General features: G+C 35.8%; 1 protein-coding gene across 2 annotated transcripts in view; it reads right to left on the bottom strand.

Moving 5' to 3' along the window:
• Positions 1 to 651: 651 nt before the first annotated feature.
• Positions 652 to 19,694, bottom strand: part of TBCA (tubulin folding cofactor A) — a 91,340-nt gene continuing 72,297 nt past the window's right edge. The window contains exons 2-4 of one of the 2 annotated variants that reach the window (XM_004374475.3): positions 17,569 to 17,674; positions 8,405 to 8,491; positions 652 to 3,834 (exon numbers count right to left, since the gene is read on the bottom strand). In XM_004374475.3, coding sequence (XP_004374532.1) covers positions 3,754 to 3,834; positions 8,405 to 8,491; positions 17,569 to 17,674 — 274 coding nt within the window. In that variant the 3' untranslated portion in view covers positions 652 to 3,753. Of the gene's footprint in view, positions 3,835 to 6,434; positions 8,492 to 17,568; positions 17,675 to 19,694 lie in introns of those variants that run through there. The other variant, XM_023729487.1, reaches the window with a different exon arrangement.

Raw genomic sequence — 19,694 nt, 5'->3', positions numbered from 1 at the left:
GTGTTTCAGAGTAGAACTGTGCACCAGAGTTCTTAATGGTTGTGATCTTTCAGAAGTAGACCACCAGACCCTTCTTCCAAGCTGCCTCTGCGTGGATTTAAACCACTAACCTTTTGGTTAGAAGCTGATCACTTAACCTTTTGTACTTAGGGCAGCATTTTTCACAGCCCATTATTAGGTGGTGAAATCAACTAATAGTCATGATCATGATTTAAAAAATGAATTAGAATAGAAAACATCAAAGGAACTGCATGTAGTAAGGATACATGCTGTTTTATGTGTATAAATATACCCCGTATATATGTACTGTGTCACAACAGAAAATGTGTTTTTTATTGTGGTTTGTGGTCAAAACAATCTGAAAAGCACTGTATTAAGTGTTTGTAATAGAGTAAAACCTGCGTAAGCCAGAACCTGTATAAGGCAGAAGCCTGTCAAAGAAGGAAAACTCCATTAAAACGATGACAGAAAAGTGGTAAGACTGCATCTTGTCAAAAGTGGAAAACTTTTAAGGCTCACAGAAACAAGGCAGGCCTGTTGAGTTCTGGCTCTCACAGGTCTCACTGTATAGTGGAATCTTTCGTCGCATTCTTTCTCCCCTACGAGAGGTTAGAGATGCTGTTGCTCTTCACTCACTCTACAAATGTTTACCGAGCAACTGCTACATATGTTGTTTAGGGGTCAGGTTTTGGTACAAGGAGAAAAAGATTATTACTTTTGGGAATTTTTACCTATTGTTGCACAGACGTAAGGTTTTAAATAAAAGTGTAAAAATAAGTTAATGCGGAATTTGATTACAACAGCTGTTAATGTGCTTCTTGATGGCTAGAAAAATGAAAGTGGAATATGTCAAAAATTCCCAGAAATAAAGTCTTCACGGAATGTTAAGCTTCTTGCTACCTCTCATCGATATCTAGAGATCCAGTATAAAATCTACAGTTGGGATAGGAATTCTCTAAAGATATATTTCTTTTTTATTTACCTTGTTGTTGATTTCTTCTTTCACAGGCTTTTTAAGAAGAAAATAATTTTTCAGCATCCAAGAATTGGATCTTGGCTGTAAAACTCCCACTTCAGTAGTACTTTTCTATGGAGGGATCAATATTTATTTTTTGATGTTCTGTTGTCTTCAAGTTTAATTGATCAGGAAACCACCTGCCATGACCACAGATATAATACTTATTTATGTATTAGGCAGAGGTTGAAATGAGATAGTGTTTTTTTTTTAATAGTAAAATACTTTCTTTAAATGAAATCCTATTTGGAAAATTAAATATACAAAAAAGAAAAAGCTGAGCTGTTCTGGTGCTTGATACCAACCTCAAAATAATTGGAAGAATTTCAATTCTCCTGGTACTCAAATCTCTAAATCTCAACACCTTAGTATCAAATTTTATACTGTAGTTATACTTAGTTTTTATTTCCCCAACTCTTCTTCTCACTGCCTCAAATATTTTTAAAATGGCATGTAGTATATTTTGAGATGACATTCCAATTTAAAAATGAATTGAATGTATGTTATTCTGATAAAGTAATTTTCTGCATGTATGAAGGATTTATAAATACATTCTGTGCTTTGTAATACCAGAATAGTCTTTAGAAATAACGTTAGAAAAGAACAGTATTATTTTTCCTTTTTCTAATTTTTTTTTGACAGATGCAATAAATACATGTTATGGCTTCTAGTGATCATTTATAACTTCCAAAATTAGACCAACCATAAAAACAAACAAACTCCCAATTGCCGTTGTGTCGATTCCGACTCACAGTGACACAGTAGAACTGCCTCATAGGGTTTCCAAGGCTGTAATCTTTATGGAAGCACACTGACACATCTTTCTCCTACAGAGCAGCTGGTAGGTTTGAACTGCCGACCTTTCCACTAGCGAGCACTTCATCACTGCGCCACCAGGGATCCAGACCAACCATATAGTATTACTGTAAGTAGTTTATAGCAGCAAAAATTTAAGTATTCTTTTTTTTCACTTGCATGTTTTAAAATTTAAATGCTTCTAATACTATTTTGGTCTATTAGATCACTGCTCATGTTAGGCTGGTGATAAAAGGCTGATACACATTTTCTAGCAACAGAAGAAAACTAAATGAGTTGTCACACATTTCTGAAAATAAACCCAAAATGATTAAGTGATAAGTTTACAACTGTACTGGGAAGATACTTTGTGACAAACAATACTCAAAATTTTCCAGTCAATCAAGATAATCAAGTCTTGGCTACAGACAGTGGTAAGCTGGAGCTGGCTTATAGCTTTCCAACTCTGTGTTCAGTGGTATCACATTGGTAGCTCGAAACTGGCCAGGGTGGGAGTATTTATACCATAGAAATCAGCAAAAGCTACAAATCAGAGGTTCCCCTCCATTTTAAAGAGCTGGTTAAACATTTCTCAGCACATCACTGGCTATAGTCATTACTCCTCTAAAATACAATTCTTTATTGTTCATAAGAATGACATTTGAATATCTGTTGTTTTCATACAAATCTGTTTTTCTGGAAAAAAGATTTAAACATTTCCAATTAGTTTATATTAACGGAAATGTTACTTTCATTGTGAAGGGATAAATCTGTGAGGCCTTATTCACAGAGATGTATCTTCTCTTCTTATCAGGAAGTTGTACCCCATTCAGAATAAACTGTTTAAAATTTGCATTTTTATCTTAAAGAAATAGTATCCTATTTTAAACTCAAATGATGCTTGTGGTGCAATGAATTACTTAATGTGGCCGTTCTAGCCAAGATCTTGTTAACTCCCACCCAAGTGACTGGGTGGGACCGTGCAAATAGGGTAATTGTTGCCCACCAAGGGGATTAGTCAATTTTGCATCCTGCTGGGCTTGAAATGAGCCATCCCAGAGACAGGAAAGAGAGGATCCCACCACCACCAAGGAAGAACATCCAGGAATGGAAAGTGGAGAGTGTGTCCTTTGGACCCTGGGTCCCTGTGCTCTGAAGTTCCTGGACCAAGAAGACAGAGAGCTGTAACACTAGAGACGGCGAGAAATGATGGCAGGAGAGACCAGCAGAAGACAGCACAGTGGACTTCCCCGCCCATGGTTACAGAAAGCTGAGTGCCTTTGGGTGAGGCTGAGGGCCAGGGAGAGGTGTGCTTGCGAGCACAGCTGAGAAGAGGCTGTCCTGATGGAAGAACTGTATCTGGAGCATTCCGGAACCTGAACTGTAACCATTACTTCCCTCATAAACCCCAAAATTGTGAGAATTGTCTGTCAGTTCTGTGAGACCATTGCAATGAACTACTGAAGCAAACAGAGAAGCTGAGTGCCGTGGAGGGATGGCTGGTAAAGATGGCGGAGAGAGGAGGCATGTCTGACTTCCGCTTCATAGGAATCAGTGTTGGGCTGTTGATTTTGATTCTCCTTCCCTCTTCTGAAGTTAGAGGAGGTCAGACACCATCCTCACGCTGTTTTTACACAAATGATGCTTATAAAGCAAAATATCTAGACTTCAAATAGAACTTAACAGATTTTAATTCTCTGTCAAAAATGTCTATATGATTTAATGATAAAAGGTTAACTAAAAATATTCTGTAAAGTATGAAATAAACAATTTATTAGACGAACGCATTTATTTGACACCCTAAATTAGGCAAAGAAAATATATGCAACTGCATAAAAAGAATCACATTCTCATTCTACTTGAACATACAGCAGTGGTCAAAAATAATGAACTGTGGAATGGATCCCAGGATTTAATGCAAAAAAACCCCAAACAGAAAAATTTCAGGCTTCTAACTTCACTGAATCCAGTACTGAACGTGCTTCTTTATATTCTTCAGCTTCTTCCAACTCTTTTTCACTTTCCTGAAATGAAATGTAATAAAAAGTAAGTGTATCTCTCTCAAATTTCAGTAATTTGTTTTTTACCCAAATATTACATATCACAATGTAAACAGTTCAAAAATTTAAAAGAAAAAACATCCTAAACCTCATTTTAATATAATTCCACAGGTTTCCCACAGTTTTGTTTCTTCTTCACAAGAAAGGGAAGAAATATCACGTTTGTTTTTGTTTCTTTTTTTTTGAACATTTTGTTGTGGTGTAGGTGAAAGTATACAGAGCAAAATAGTTTCCCATCAACAATTTACACACTGATTTTTTTGTAACATTAGTTGCAATTTCTTCAATGTGTCAGCACTCTCCCAACTTCCATCCTGGGTTTCTCGTTTCCATTCATCCCGTTTCCATTCATCCGGCTTTCCTGCCTTCTGAAGTTTGTTTTTAAGCAAATGCTGCTACTCTTTTGGTATCGTATAGCTGAATGTTCTGAGGAGTACGTTCCTCACTGGTGTTACTGTTCACTTTATAGGCCTGTCTATTGTTTGGCTGAGAGGTGGTCTCTGGGAGTAGGTTCAGTTCCAAGTTTGAAGAGTGTCTAAGAATCACAGCCTTGGGGGGTTCCACCAGTCTCTATCAGATCAGTAAGTCTGGTCTTTCATTATTATTTTTCATGGTCTCAGGCTAGAGGAGGCTGTAGTTCATGTGATTCATTAGTCCTTTGGACCAACTGTTTCCTTTAGTCTTTGGTTTTTCTCACTCGTCTTTGCTCTGGACGTGGACAGACCAATAGGTGCATCTTAGATGGCTGCTCGAAAGCTTTGAAGACTCTCGGTGCTATTTATTAAAGTAGGATACAGAACATTGTCTTTATAGACTATGTTATGCCAACTGACGTAGATATCCCCTGAGACTATGGTCCCTAGCCCTCAAGCCCAGTAACTTTGTCCCGCAAGGTGTTTGGTTATGGCTAATAGGTTTTCATGACTGTGCCCCTGTATGCTCTATTATATACATGGATATTATCTGCAACACATACTAATATGTATGTAGAAATATCCACAGCCAAACTATAGGCACGTGGGTGTATTCCCATAAGCCATTCAACATCTGTTCAGCTTACATAGCTACCTACGTATCCACTCGTAAATTATTGTTTGCTATCACTGTTGTTCCAGAATTTTATGTGATGTTTACTGTTGTTGTCTTTTATGTGCCTCTCAGTGTCTGCCTTTGCCTAGGTCATGTTGTGCCGACTTCCCCCATATTGTGTATTGTCTTTCCCTTCACCAAGTTAACGTGTCTACTATCTAGCTAGCAATTTTCCCTCCCTCCCCCTTCCTTCCCTGGTAACCACCAAGGAATTTCTGTCCGTGTGTAAACCTTTTCTTGACTTTTTGTAATAGTTGTCTCATATTTGTCCTTTTATGATTGACTTATTTCACTCAGTATAATGTCCTCCAGGTTCATCCATGTTAGTTTTTTTCTTTTCTTTTTTTTTTATTGTACTTTAGGTGAAGGTTTACACAACAAATATTTTCTCATTAAACAGTCCATCCACATATTGTTTTATGACATTGGTTAACAACCCCACGACATGTCAACAAGCTCCCTTCTTGGCCTTGGAGGACCCTTTCTTTTTTTGGTGAAAATATACATAGCCAAAGATACACGATTTCAAAAATTTCTACATGTACAATTCAGTGACTCCGATTACGTTCTTCCAGTTGTGCTGCTATTCTCACTTTAGATGGTTTACAGAATAAAATAGTTTCTCATTAGACAGTTAGTACACATACTACCCTATGACAATGGTTAAGAACCCCACTACATGTCAACCCTATCCTTACTCAACCTTGGGTTCCCTATCACCAGCTTTCGTGTCCCCTCCTGCCTTCTAGTCCTTGTCCCTGGACTGCTGTGCCTCATTAGTCCTATTTTGTTTTATGGGGCTGTCCAATCCCCGGCTGAATGGTGAACGTCGGAAGTGACTTCACCACTGAGCTAAAAGGGTGTCTAGGGGCCATACTCTCTGGGTTTCTCCAGTCTCTGTCAGGCCAGTAAATCTGGTCTTTTTTTTGTGTATTAGGATTTTGTTCTACATCCTACTCCAGCTCTGTCCAGAACCCTCTGTTGTGATCCCGGTCAGAGCAGTCAGTGGTGGTAGCCAGGCACCATCTAGCTGTACTGGACTCAGTTTGGTGGAGGCCTTGATAGCTGTGGTCCAATAGTCCTTTGGACGAATCTTTTCCTTGTATCCTGTTCTCTTCATTCTCCCTTGACCCAAAGGTGTGAGACCAGTGGAGTATCTTAGATGGCAGCTCACAGGCTTTTAAGACCCCAGACGCTACTCACCAAGGTAGAATGTAGAACAGTGTCTTTACAACCTGTGTTATGCCAATTGAGATAGATGTTCCCCGAAACCACGGTTCCCACAGCCCTCTGCCCAGCAATTCAGACCCTCAGGGAGTTTGGATGTGTCTATGGAGCTTCCATGACATTTTCTTATACAAGTTGTGCTTGCTTCCCCAGTATTGTGTACTGTCTTACCCTTCACCAAAGTTACCACTTATCTATTGTCTGTTTAGTATTTCCCCTCCACCCCTCCCATCCCTCGTAACCAACAAAGATTGTTACTTTTTGTGTGTGAACTTCTTCATGAGTTTTTTACAATAGAGGTCTCATACAAATATATTTGTCCTTTTGGACTGACTTATTTCACTCACTATAACGTCCTCCACGTTCATCCATGTTAGTTTTTTTCTTAAACACAGTATATTCTCATATAATGACTGGATAGCATGGTCAACTAACAGTATCAGTACTAAGTAAATAAAAACATCAAAAACATTTTTAATTATTTTCACTCTCACTGTATCAACATATCATCATACAAAAGGGACTGTTATTAATAATAGACTAAAAGTAAAAAATGATTATTAACATGTTACATATATAATAACATTCAGGCTAAAATAATCCTTCCATTACTCCCGAATACAAAGAAGGCTACTAGTGTCACACTAGACTGAAGTACAATCTTTGAATTAGAAAGGTGAATTGTCTGCCCGTTAAAGTATTACATACCCTACTTACAAGGACACTTTCATTTCTCATTTCTTAAAGATTGAGTTTTTCCATGATACTGATATAGAAGAAACTTTTACTAATATATTGTAATGGTAACAGACAACTGAAATAATATCATCTAAAGTATTGTGTTTAGAAAATTTTGTTTGCTTTTTAAACAAGGCTACAGCCAGCAGTTTATGTCACGTCAATAAAAGACGGAGATATACAAATGTTACAGAGCAGAGGAATAAAGTGTGTGTGGGTGTGTGCAGACAATATGAAAATTTAAAGCAAAAGGACGAAGAATTTGTTTAATTCAGAGTATAGGTTAAGAATTTCTTAAACCTCTACATTATACCTACACGTCTTTGTTCTCCATCAGTAAAACATAAGCATTTTGAGGGTAGAGATATTGTTGAAAACAACCTTACATACAAATATATCACCTTATGTACAAAGATAGTTATTTTCTTTCAAGCAATTTCTTAGCTACTTGATGCATGAGAGCAAAAAAGCAATTAAATTGTCAGGAAATAAAAATGGTGCTTCCTTTCTTAGGTAGTATTTTAACATAATACTTCTTTCCTGCTTTAGCTATAGTTCATTTCAAAACCACAGCTTCTTTTTTGGCTGTCAAGAAGAGTTATCCTGCCTTTAAAAGGTTTCTATAGAAATATATGGAGTTCTATGTCAAAGTCACTGTAAAATGTTGAGAATTTCTCTTTCTTTCTATAGATTTAATTCTAATGTTGATGGGAAAACAAATTTGATTCTCTTTCAAAGAATACACATGATCATACTGAAAAAGCCTGACATCATTTTTGTTACATAGGGAAACACCTATGAAACAGAAAGACAGCTATGTAGCTAGTAATTCAGATTAGCTCAAGAAATAGAAACACAAGATAAGTAAATGTTAGAACTCATCAGAGTATCAGCAAATAGCAACTGCCAATTGCCTTGTATGTATGATGCTAAACTTTTATTTCTATTAAGAAAGAAATAATAGAACTTTTACTTATTCTTCGAGTAACTTAATAAAATGATTCTGCTACTGTATCACCAGCCATTCACACCAGCAAATATGATAACAGTACTTTATCTAGCTCCAAATTAATATGAGGGGACTGTCTTTATTACAGCCTCCTTTCCCCCAATTGATTTAGGTTTGAATTTGAAAGAATTCCAGATCCTTTTTTAGCAGGGCCCAAATTCACTGGAAACATTTGGATCTTTTAAAATTTCAAATAGTCTACTCACTCTTAATGTGTCAAAAAAGGTATTTACGTAACTAAGTTTAAGTGAATAGGATAAACATTCTAGCAAGTAGTATTTTTACTGGAGGCATAACTCAAAACACAATTTAAACTCCATTAATTATTTTAAAATACACTGGTACACAGGGCAAGTGAATAAAAAATGTCATCAACCTGTTCTTCTCAGTATTAAATATTTTAAAATTTGGCCTTCCTTGTATTAGATGGAAAAACAAATTAAAATATAAGACAAAGAAGTCTTTACTTACTAATAACTGCAGAAGATCCGTATATGCAGCTTCCAACCTGCGCTGGCAATCTGGGATCATCATCCGGGACTCTTGCAAGATCTCTGCCTATAATGGGAATTGAGAATCGTTTGTGAGACACATGGAGATGGCAGAACTTAACTGTATTTAGTTCACACATTTGTAGATATCTAAAAATGATTTAGAGGAATCAGAAAAAAACTATGGTTAAAATACTGATGTCAAATGGTTCATTATTTTAATTTAAATTGTGTGTACTGAAGTTAGAAAGGCTATCATATGATACAACCTAAAAAGTACAAGTTTAAGTACTAAACCTTTTTGGAAATCACCTTCTTATGCTAAGTGAGAATTAACTGGAAAAGCTTTTCATAGAGCATTTACTTTAAAAGGCTATTTAAAATAAACTATTTCCCCTGCTGTCACAAAGCCCCTTTATCCAAAATGGGATCAGCTGGTTATATAAGTATCTCCTGCATCTTTTGAGTAATAAAGAAAAACAGTGTTCAGATAATATCACATGGAGATAATTACTGCATGAAAAAAGTTATTGAGTTATTGATCACATCATGTGCACACTGCAGGAGGTTCTCACTGAAGACAGAGGTAAAGAAAAATGAAAAGCAAAGACCAGCAGGTTCATATTTTTGATGCTTATCATGCATAAAAAGTTATTACTTATCCTTGTGCTTCATTTTAGGAAAGAGATTATTCTCCCCATGTAGTTTGAGCCAAATTATCGACCTGGCACCCCTCTGAATCTGAACTTCTTGCTTATTCTTCCTAAAGACAGACACTACAGAATTAAAAACAAGAATATTTATTTTGGAGGATATTTCTGGGCTTAAAAGCTATCATTCAAAGCTTGACTATAACATATCAAACCATAAAACAAGAAAAAAAAAATCAAATCAATTACTGGGAAGTCTAGTAAGAGGCTAAATAAGTTAGTGTCAGATACTGGACCTCAAATGGGTCTTTTACGTAAGGTAGTAGGAAGCTTTATTTCCTTTAGCGATTTCTTAGAAAAAACATAGAGATCATTTAGATATTTATTTCTAAAAAATAATGTTTGGTCTGAACTTATATGAAGATTAAGCTTTATTATCTAGTTAATATAAAATTAAATGAAAAGGGAATTATTTGGAAAAAGTGAAAACGGTTGCACTGCTTGAAGAATGTAATCAATGTCACTGAAGTGTACATGTAGAAACTGATAAAATATTACACGTGTTGTGTGTATATTACAATAATAAAAAAAGAAAAGTGTAAAAAACCAAATGAAAAGGACAGGCATACGTAATCTAAGGGTAATCATACTGTACTATAACAGAAACTTTTTACAAGTCCCATTACCTTCTCCCCTTCTGCAACAGTTTCGTCACAGCTCACACTGCAGACAAAAATATACATATAATACACAAGGGTGCTCTCTATCCACATCGATTTTCTCTATTTCCTCAGGTGAAAATCTAGTGTTGAACTTATAACTAATTTTACTAATAGGGCACGGGCTGAAAATTTCAAACACTTCACAGCTAATCATACTATGCCTAAGTATTTAACCACTGCCGCTAAATTATTTACGTGCATCTGGTTAATCTGAAGACATGGGAAAAACCAGTGACAGGCACATTTCAAATTGGGTAAGCAATTCATATTTCCTACTCTATGGAATTACTTTTAGAATAGCTTATGGAAATTAAACAAGATGAAATAAATATAAAGAATTAGGTCAAACACACAATAAGCCAAAATGTGTATTTCATAAAGATTTTTGGGGAAAGACTTAGTGTTGTCACTGCAATGAACTTTACACAATGCTTTTCAAAATAACTTCTATCCATTCTTACAGAGCAAGAATCCTCAATTAGTCTATCAAAACAGAGCCTTGACTTAAGCAGGGCCAAAGCTCAGTCTCTCCCACACACCAGCCCCAGTTCAGTCAATAAGCTAATTGTACGTCTGCAGGGCACCAGGTACAAGAATACAAAAATGAAAAAGAGAAGGTCCTTCTCCTCCAGTCCAGTCTAGGAGCAGAAACATGAAATAAACATTTGACATTGCTTCAAGAAGACCAAGCCGCAGGAAGCCAAAAGCACACTATCATGACCATAATTTGGAATCCATAAATCACATCTCCATCAAAGCCCTATACTTTGCCTTGTAACAATGAATTACAACTGTCAGGAATAATTTTAAAAGACGTATATACAAGGTGTGATAGGATCCCTGGTGGCCTCAGTGGTTAAGAACTCGGCTACTAACCAAAAGGTCAGCAATTCAAATCCACTAGCCACCCCCTGGAAACCCCACGGGGCAGTTCTACTCTGTCCTATAGGGTCTCTACAAGTCGAAACCGACTCGACAGCATCTAACAACAAAGTGTGATTATACAGTAAAGATACCCCCAAAATACTTCAAATTAACTAAGTGAGGATTACATTTCAAGGTGTTTCCATTGAGAGGTAGTTACTCAAATGAACAGTGCTTCTCTTCCAAATATATGAATTAACTGTCAGTTTATTCTAATGTTGACTATGATAAGACCGGGGTTGAGTCAGGGATCTTGGCACAGATTGAGAGTTACAAAGAACCTTACAGGAACACAACAGGATGCAGTCCTACTGATGTTTAATTGTTTTTAAGACAAGTTATGATTTCTTTTGGTAGTTATTTAGGTAAAATGGAAGTTGTGGGAGGCTTAACAAGACTTAGGTTACAGCAAAGAATAAACTGCTGAACTTAAAACTGGATCCATTTCTTTTGTAGTCAAATATATATAAATTGGAAAGATCTGACAAATCTTTATTTCCTTCAGAAAGAAGAGGTCTGTCAAATAATCTGGGCATTGTCAAGCTCTTCTGCTATTGCTCAATTGGGATAAGGTTTCTAGCTTTAATGATTCAGATTATTCACCTGGGCTAAGTATACCTATAGCCAAAATAATCTATAAACACTCTAATATTGGCTATTGGTTGCCTCTGGAACCAACAGCAACTGCATTAGTTTGCCAGACTGAGCTCTAGAGTAACTCAGAGCTTACTGGAACAATGGTCAAGTCCTTCCTTTACATGATGGTGAAATGTTAATGTGCTACAAGTGTCAAGTGATCCATTTGATTTGAGGCAAAATGGATCAGACTTAAATGTAAAATATAAAAGCATCAAATTTTGAAAAACATAGAAAACCTTCGGGACGTAGGACTAGACAAAGACGTCTTAGACTTGACACCAAAAGCAAGATGCATAAAAGGAAGCACCGATAAATTAGGCCTTCTCAAAATTAAAAACTTCTCCTCTACTAAAGAGCCTGTTAAGAAAACAGAAAGACAAATTACAGACTGGGAGAAAATATTTGTAAACCACATATTTGGCAAAGATCATTTAGCTAAAATATATAAAGAACTCTCAAAACTCAAAAGTAAAAAAACAAACCACTAAATTAGAAAGTGAGCAAAAGACTCGAGGGTAAGTGAAAAGACATTTCACCAAAGAGGATATGCAGATATCTGGCAAATAAGCACATGAAAAGATGTTCGACAATATCAGCCATTGTTGTTGTTGTTGTTAGTTGCCAGTGAGTCAATTCCAACTTATGGCAACTCCATGTGGGCAGAGCAGAACTGCTCTTACAAAGCTTTCAAGGGCAACACAATTAAATGCACAATAAGATATCACATCTACCAGAATGGCTAAAATTAAAAATGATGATAACACCAAATGCTGATGAGGATGTGGAGAAATGGAAACATCGTACATCACTGGTGGGAATTTAAAATGGTACAGCTACTCTGTCAAAGAGTTTGGCAGTTCTTCTAGAACTAAAAATGCATTTATACAACCCAGCAGTTGCATTCTTGGGGATTTATCCCAGAGAAATGAAAACATGTTCACACAAAAACCTATAGAGAAATGTTCACAGCAGTTTTTTTCATAATATTTAAAAACTAGAAACAATCCAAATGTCCTTCAATGGTTAAAATGTGGTACATCTACACCATGGAATACTTAAACTACTCAGCAATAAAAAGGAACAATCTATTGATACACTCAATGACTTCAATGAACCTCAGGGGAATAGCGCTAAGTATAAAAAGCCAATCTCAAAAGGTTACATACTGTATGATTTTATTTATACAATACTCTTGAAATAGTTAATTATAAACAGGGTTAAGGTCTAGGGGGTGGAGGGGACAGAAGTGGCTATAAAGAGGTAGTATGAGAGAGGCTTATGGTAAAACAGGTCTGCACCTTGATTGTGGTGGAAGTTACAGAAGTTGCACACATGGCAGAGCTGCAAAGAACTATGCTGTTGTTGTGTGCCCTTGAGTCGATTTTGACTCATAGCAACCCTATATGATACAGTAGAACTGCCCCATAGGGCTTCCTAGGCTGCAATCTTTAGGGGATTAGATCATCAGGTCTTTTCTCCGACGGAGCTGCTGGTGGGTTTGAACTGTTGACCTTTTGGTTAGCAGCCAAACGCTTAACCATCGTGCCATACATACAAATGAGTACATGTCTAATGGAATCTGAATAAGCTCTGTAGACTGTACTAATGTCAGTTTCATGGTTTGGATATTGTACTATAGTAAAATATAAAATGCTAACATAGAGGAGGTAGTGTGAAGGGTGTACAAGACTTCCCTGAACATTTTTTGCAACTTCCTGTAAATTTATAAGAAAAAAAAAAACAAGTATCCCAATAGAACACTATAAACCTGAGTATATGTACCAAGAGACAATAATATTTTCTTGTACCACTGAAAGTTATTTTAAATAACATTTTTCTTACTGATTAATAAAAAAATTTAGGTATTTCTTGCAAAAAGAGAGAGACTCTTGGTCAAATTCCTCTTTGTAGACTGAAGTCTCCTAATATTTTCCATATATTAAATTAAAAAAAAATCTTCCCTTCACTTTTAGAAAAGAAAATCAAATTGTAAATGTTAATTCATATTTTCAAGTAAGTGACAAAAAATTCATGTGCATTTGCTTAAAAAAAAAGCTTGGCATCATTGTAACATTGCAATTATATGTAATAGCAAATTTTTTGTGAGAAATCTTTGTCTAAAAACTGTATCAGTTTGCCTTTTAACATTACTGCTGGAAAACAAGAGACAAGAAAGGTCACAAGATAAGAGTTATGTCTGATGGTCACTACTGCCAATCATTCCACTTTAGGATTAAAAAAAAAAACAAACCAGCATACCTTCACCACTTACGGTAAAACCCGGTGTCAGTCCCTAACTGAGGTGGCAAAAGAAGAGAAACATAAACTGAGAGCTAAAATCGATTTGGGCAATATTTGAATGTTGTGTTACACTGTATAGACAAAAAAGTAAACGGCAACGGAGTAACTCCTTGACTGACTGGTCTTTTAGTCTCTTGAGACTTCTGCCCAATCCAAGACAGGGACTCCTCCCTCATTTTCAGCAACCAACTTCAGGTAAGACGTCTGGTAGGGACTGACAGCATGATAAGTGTGCGTTATAAAATAGGGTCAGTTCAGAAGAGCCAGAAAATCCAGGGCACAATGGAACAAGGTGAGAGAAGAGCCAAGGTAGCGAGAAGCAGCTGAGGGTGGCAGAAGAGGAGGAAATTCTGGGAGATGTGTAGAGGACCCACAAAATGTAGCACTTGGTTTCCTTGATTTTTTTTCTGGGAGGCATAGCAAATTATCTTAGGTAATCACGAATAGAGCATTGTTCTGGTAATGCAACTCCCACTGTATACATAAAAAACATGAACTGTGACAGCATAGTTAAACTAGAAAAGGTTACTGAGAAAAGCATGTAGGTTGGGCTAGATAAGTTCTCAAGGGACACTGAAACAAAACTGCAATGATAACTATATAGACACTGCAGGTTGCAACAGCAGCAAACAGAAAAACCTACTGTTGTGTAATTAGACATGGGATGGCATTTTTTAATATAAGTACTAAGCTGACTATGAATCTAAAAAATCATGTCTTAAACCATGACCACTGGGACAAAAGAGAGAACTTTAACATAGCTGAATGTGGAAAGGACTTTTGAACAAAATTTTCTCCTTTTACATCTGCATATGTAGCCAGTGATAGAACCATTATGTGGCTAATTTTTTTTATTTTTAGTAATTTATTTTATTATTTTTGTTGTTGACAATGTACAAGCAAAACATACACCAATTCAACAATTTCTACATGTACAATTCAGTGACACTGATTACATTCTTCAAGTTGTGGAACCATTTTCACCCTCCTTTTCTGAATTATTTCTCCACAGTTAACATGAACTCACTGCCCCCTAAGTTTCTTCTCTAACCTTTCAATTTGCTGTTGTCAGTTTGATCCCATAGAGTTCTTTAAAAGAGCACAATGCTCAAGGCAGACATTCTTTACTAATTAAACTATTGTTCTGGTTTAAGGAAGACATCAGGGGCTATTTTTGGTTTAAGGATTAAAGATTATCTCAGGGCAATAGTTTCAGGGGTTCATCTAACCTCTATGGCTCCAGAAAGTCTAGATTCCATGAGGATTTGAAATTTTGTTCCACATCTCCCTCCTCCACCCTTTGATTAGGATTCTTCTATAGAATTTTTGATCAAAGCGTTCAGTAATGGCAGCCAGGTACCACCCAGTTCTTCTGGTCTCATGGCAAAGAAGGTAGTTATTCATGGATGTAATTAGCCACTGTGGCTAATATTTTTAAAAAATAATTAGCACACAGGATTCAATCAAGAGTTAATCCTTACCAATGCTGTTGTTGTTAGTTGCTGTGAAGTCAGCTCTGACTCATGGCAACCTTATATATAAGCAGAGGTTTACTGAAAGATGATCATTATGTAAAATTAAATGAAATAAAATAGGTTCTGTGATCATCTTTGACATTATTTGTACAATTTTATTTAGAAAGGAATACATTTATTCCCCACTATATATAACTTCCAACTCCTAGCTATAGGGCTATTTTAAAATACATTATTGGTGATAAAAAGAACAGGGCAAAGAAAAAACTAAATGAAGTCACTAGCTACATGATTGGGAAAATAAGCCTAATGGGGTCCAAGAAGGACCTGGATGAAATAAAGTTATACACTATGTCATAACATTTTCCATTAAAAAGAAAAAAAAAAAAAAAACCTGTTGCCATTGAGTCGATTCCAACTCACAGCAACCCTAGAGGACAGAACAGAACTGCTCCATAGTTTCCAAGGAGCACCTGGTGGATTCGAACTGCCTACCTTTTGGTTTTAGCAGCCGTAGCTCTTAACCTCTACAATACCAGGGTATTTTAAAAAATATTTCCCATTATGTATGGGAAACAATAGATGACACTAAAGGGAGAGAGTTACAAAAGTGATTAAGGTATTTATGGAAGTATACATAAATAAAAGCATTTAATCATCAAAAAGTTCTATTTCATATGTAAATCCTATGAAGAGTACTGAGTTCATAAAGGTCAATGTATCAGGAGACAAACCATATCTACACACCTGTTTACAAATCCTCCCCCAATTTATGACTAACTGACATACAAACATCGTTTACATACTAAGTGCTATATCCATCACAGAAGAAGGCAGGATCTCCTAGAAGCTCAAGAAAATAAGAAGGTTCTCTATCACATTCATTTTGCACTGCAGAAAGCAGTTACCTACAAAATGATCCATTTTAAGCGATAACTTTTGCTAAGTATGGGTTAAATGTGCATTATTACCATTTGTAACATAATTTATATGTGAAAAATCACTGTGAGATCATAAAGCAGATTTAAAATATAAGTTCTGAGATACAATCTGTATCGTATTTTCCTTTTATCTAGTGTGGTCTGGATTTACTGAGATGGAGAAAATGAGAGAGCGAACAGCTTTTTGTTGTTTTGGGGTGGGCTGGATGGAAAGAAGACCAAGAGTTTTATTTTGGACACCCAAGAAGAGATGTCAAGTCCGTTAATAGCTGAATGTACGGATCTGGAGAGGTCAGGCCCAGAGATATAAATTTGGGAGTCACTGTCATTAGAATGAGTGTCCGGGAAGCAGGAACTCTTGCTGTATTCTTTTTTTTTTTTTTTAATGCTATGCATAAAAGAGTGCTCAGAGCAGTGTCTGGTACGTAGCAGGTGTTCAACAAATACCTGTTGAATGAGTAAATGAATGGGCATAAAGATGTTATTAAAACTTATAGGACAGTATGAGATTACCTAGAGAGAAATTATAAAGCCTTAAAGTTTAAAAAGAAGTCAGTTTCAGCAAAGGAACTGAGGAAGAATGGTGAAAACAAGGAGGCTATTCTGTCAAAGATGCCAGATCACTGATGTTTGTTAACAAGGGTTAGGGCACATAATCCATTCTAACAGGAGGGAAGGTAGTATGGGTATAGCTGCAGGGGAGTTGGTAGATTTTGTGGCAAGAATATTAGAAAATTCTTCTGAACGGCCTCTATTTTCTCAAGGAATTATGAAGCAAGAGTATTAGATGACAGTAAATATTCGATGAATGGGAATAAGCAGGGTGTCATGGGAGCACAAAGGAGCACCTAACTCAGTGTTGGGGTAGGGTCTGGGGGAGGCTTGAAGGATGAATAGGAATTAATTGGAGTAGAAGAGTATCACAGATGTCTGCAAAATCTCACAGGTAGAGAGAAATGGCATATTTAGGGGACTAAAAGGCAAGAACCTAAGAGGCCTGGGTAGGGACTAGCAAGAGATGAGGTTAGAGAGCAAGCAGGTGCCAAAATGAGGAAGAACCTTCTATGCCATGCTAAGGAAACTGAAATTTGTCATGAGGGCAATCAGAAACAGACATTAGAAAGTATAACATATATTTTATTTTGGTGGTCTTCACATCAGTTTGGGGAAAGTATTTGTGGATTTAAATATATAATATATTTAATATAAGATTAGGTCACTTTTATATTTAATACTGAAAATCGAGGAGGCAGTATGCTCAATAATTACCAGACTCTGGAGCCAGAATACCTGTGTTCAAATCCCAGTTATGCTACTTAACAGTTGTGTGGCCTTGGGCAAGTTATTTAACCTGTTTTGCAGTCTCCTCATCTTTACATGGAGATTTTAATAGTAAATAATAGTACCACCACAGAGGGCTCTTGTAAAGACTACTTTAGTTAATACGGTACTCTGTAAATGTTAGCAATTATTATTTAAGATATAATTTTACCTGCTTTTTAATGGCATAATTTTCACCATCTTCAGCCCTCATTTTTTCAATCTTTTCTTCTTGTTGTTTTGCTTCTTTTTCATACATCACTTTTTCTTTGACCAATCTATAAATAAACCAAAAATGTTTTGGAGAATTAACTTCTCTCTAGAGAACAGACCATAAGAAATAACCTATGTAAATATTAAGCATACTTCAAATACCAAAGTAGATATATTAGATGAGGGAAAGGAAGAAAAATACTTTAGCCATAGAAATAGGGATGATTCTCATTCCCTTAAGTCCTATACCTGCCTAAAACAAGCGCAACTATAAAGCATGAAATTCTTAAATTTTTAATTAGAAACCAGTTCCACTATATAACAACTATATTTACAATGTGAAGACAACAATCAAAATTATTGTGTACTGATATTTCTGTTTTGTTTTTATTTATATATCTTTTCCAAACATGTACTTTTAAACAATGTAACAGTAAAAGCTCAACTTATTGGGAGGAAAAAAAAATCAGAACACTGCATGACAAATCCAAAACAAAGAAATATTAGATTATTTTCAACAATAAAACTGTTTAACAAGTATTTACTGTGTACTTAATTTTATGCCAGATCTTCCTTGTGCTAGGAACTGGGATAGATCATTTAGACATGGTTTCCTCACAGACTAGTAGAAGAAACAGACATACAAATACCTATTTACTAAAGCAAGAAAAGGCATTAAGATAGACCAGAAAGGTTTTCAACAAGAAGGAATAGGCCAATACAAAGTTGTACTGATTATTCCTCAGATAAACAAACATTCAATAAACCATAATACCTCAACCTCCCTTAATCCTGATTAATCAAAGTTTCACTAAAAATGAAAAGTGTAGTCCAAGAAAATATTAACATTCCTATATACACATTACCTAAAGAACAGAATAAATTTTCACAGTCCATATATATTAAAAACAGCTTACTCCATTTGGCTTGATTTCTTACTTCCAGACCCATGGTCTGGGATGGAACTTAAAAAAAAAGTTTCAGAATATGGATCTTGTCTACCATGTTTTTATGCAAATAATGCGTGCCAACTGCACAACCCCCTCATGCATTAAATTTTCCTAGGCATGCTATACCCATGATATGTGTGGGTGTGTTATTTGTAGAAAAACATGGTAATTATTTGCAATGAAGATTTTAAGTGTATTACAATACATGACTTAATTTTCATACTGTAACAGGACTTAATGTAAGTTCATAAATCAAAAAAAAAATTTTGTCACAGTACCTGGCTGGATTTTAAGCCTGGATTTAAATCACCAATAAAATTACATCCTAAATATGAAAAAGTGCCAGTTTGGAACTTTGAGGTATGCTAGCAAGGCTCATCCTGTCCTTCATGATCTTGTATTATTTAGGTAGATACAAGGAAATATAACAAAATATTAACAGTACATGCAGTAGAATATTATGTTATCTTCATATATTCATCGTGAAATATGTTCAACTGAAAAAAAATAAAAGCGTAAAATAGGATATAAATTTTATGTTGCCGTAAACATAAACAACAAAGGATATCCAGGAAACAAATGACAAGGGACACCTAAGAAACTACTATTTGTGGTTACCTGAGGAGAAAAGCCCTAATGACCTGTAGGAGGTGGGGGTTGGCTAGGAAGTAAATATTGAAATGTATAAAACGAAAGCCTCCCTAAAATTTGAGGGTTGGTTTTTTTTTTTTTCCCTATGCATAAGTATTATTTTTACCAAAATATAGGTTAATGATTATCTCTTAGTGGCACAATTTTGAATGATTTTAAAGTTTGCTAGTTTTCTCCAGCTATATTTTCCAAATTTTTTGGAACGAAGGATCTAATTAGAAAGGTATAAAAATGTACCTAATAGTCATAATTCTTTAAACATTGTACTCCTTTAAAAATCCTGCAAAAGTTATTAGTTTAACATAACAAGTACAAATATAAAGGCATAACTTATTACATTTGAAAGGCATACCAAAAAAAAACCCCAAACGCATTGCTGTCACATCAATCATGACTCACAGCCACCCTACAGGACAGAGTAGAACTGCCCCGTAGAGTTTCCAAGGAGCAGCTGGTGGATTCAAACTGCCGACCTTCTGATTAG

This window comes from Trichechus manatus, unplaced genomic scaffold (assembly GCF_000243295.1).
Source record: "Trichechus manatus latirostris isolate Lorelei unplaced genomic scaffold, TriManLat1.0 scaffold00029, whole genome shotgun sequence".
In the NCBI taxonomy this organism is placed as follows: domain Eukaryota; kingdom Metazoa; phylum Chordata; class Mammalia; order Sirenia; family Trichechidae; genus Trichechus; species Trichechus manatus.
The sequence above is the reverse complement of the archived record's forward strand: the minus strand, read 5'-3'. Positions and strand labels throughout refer to the sequence as shown.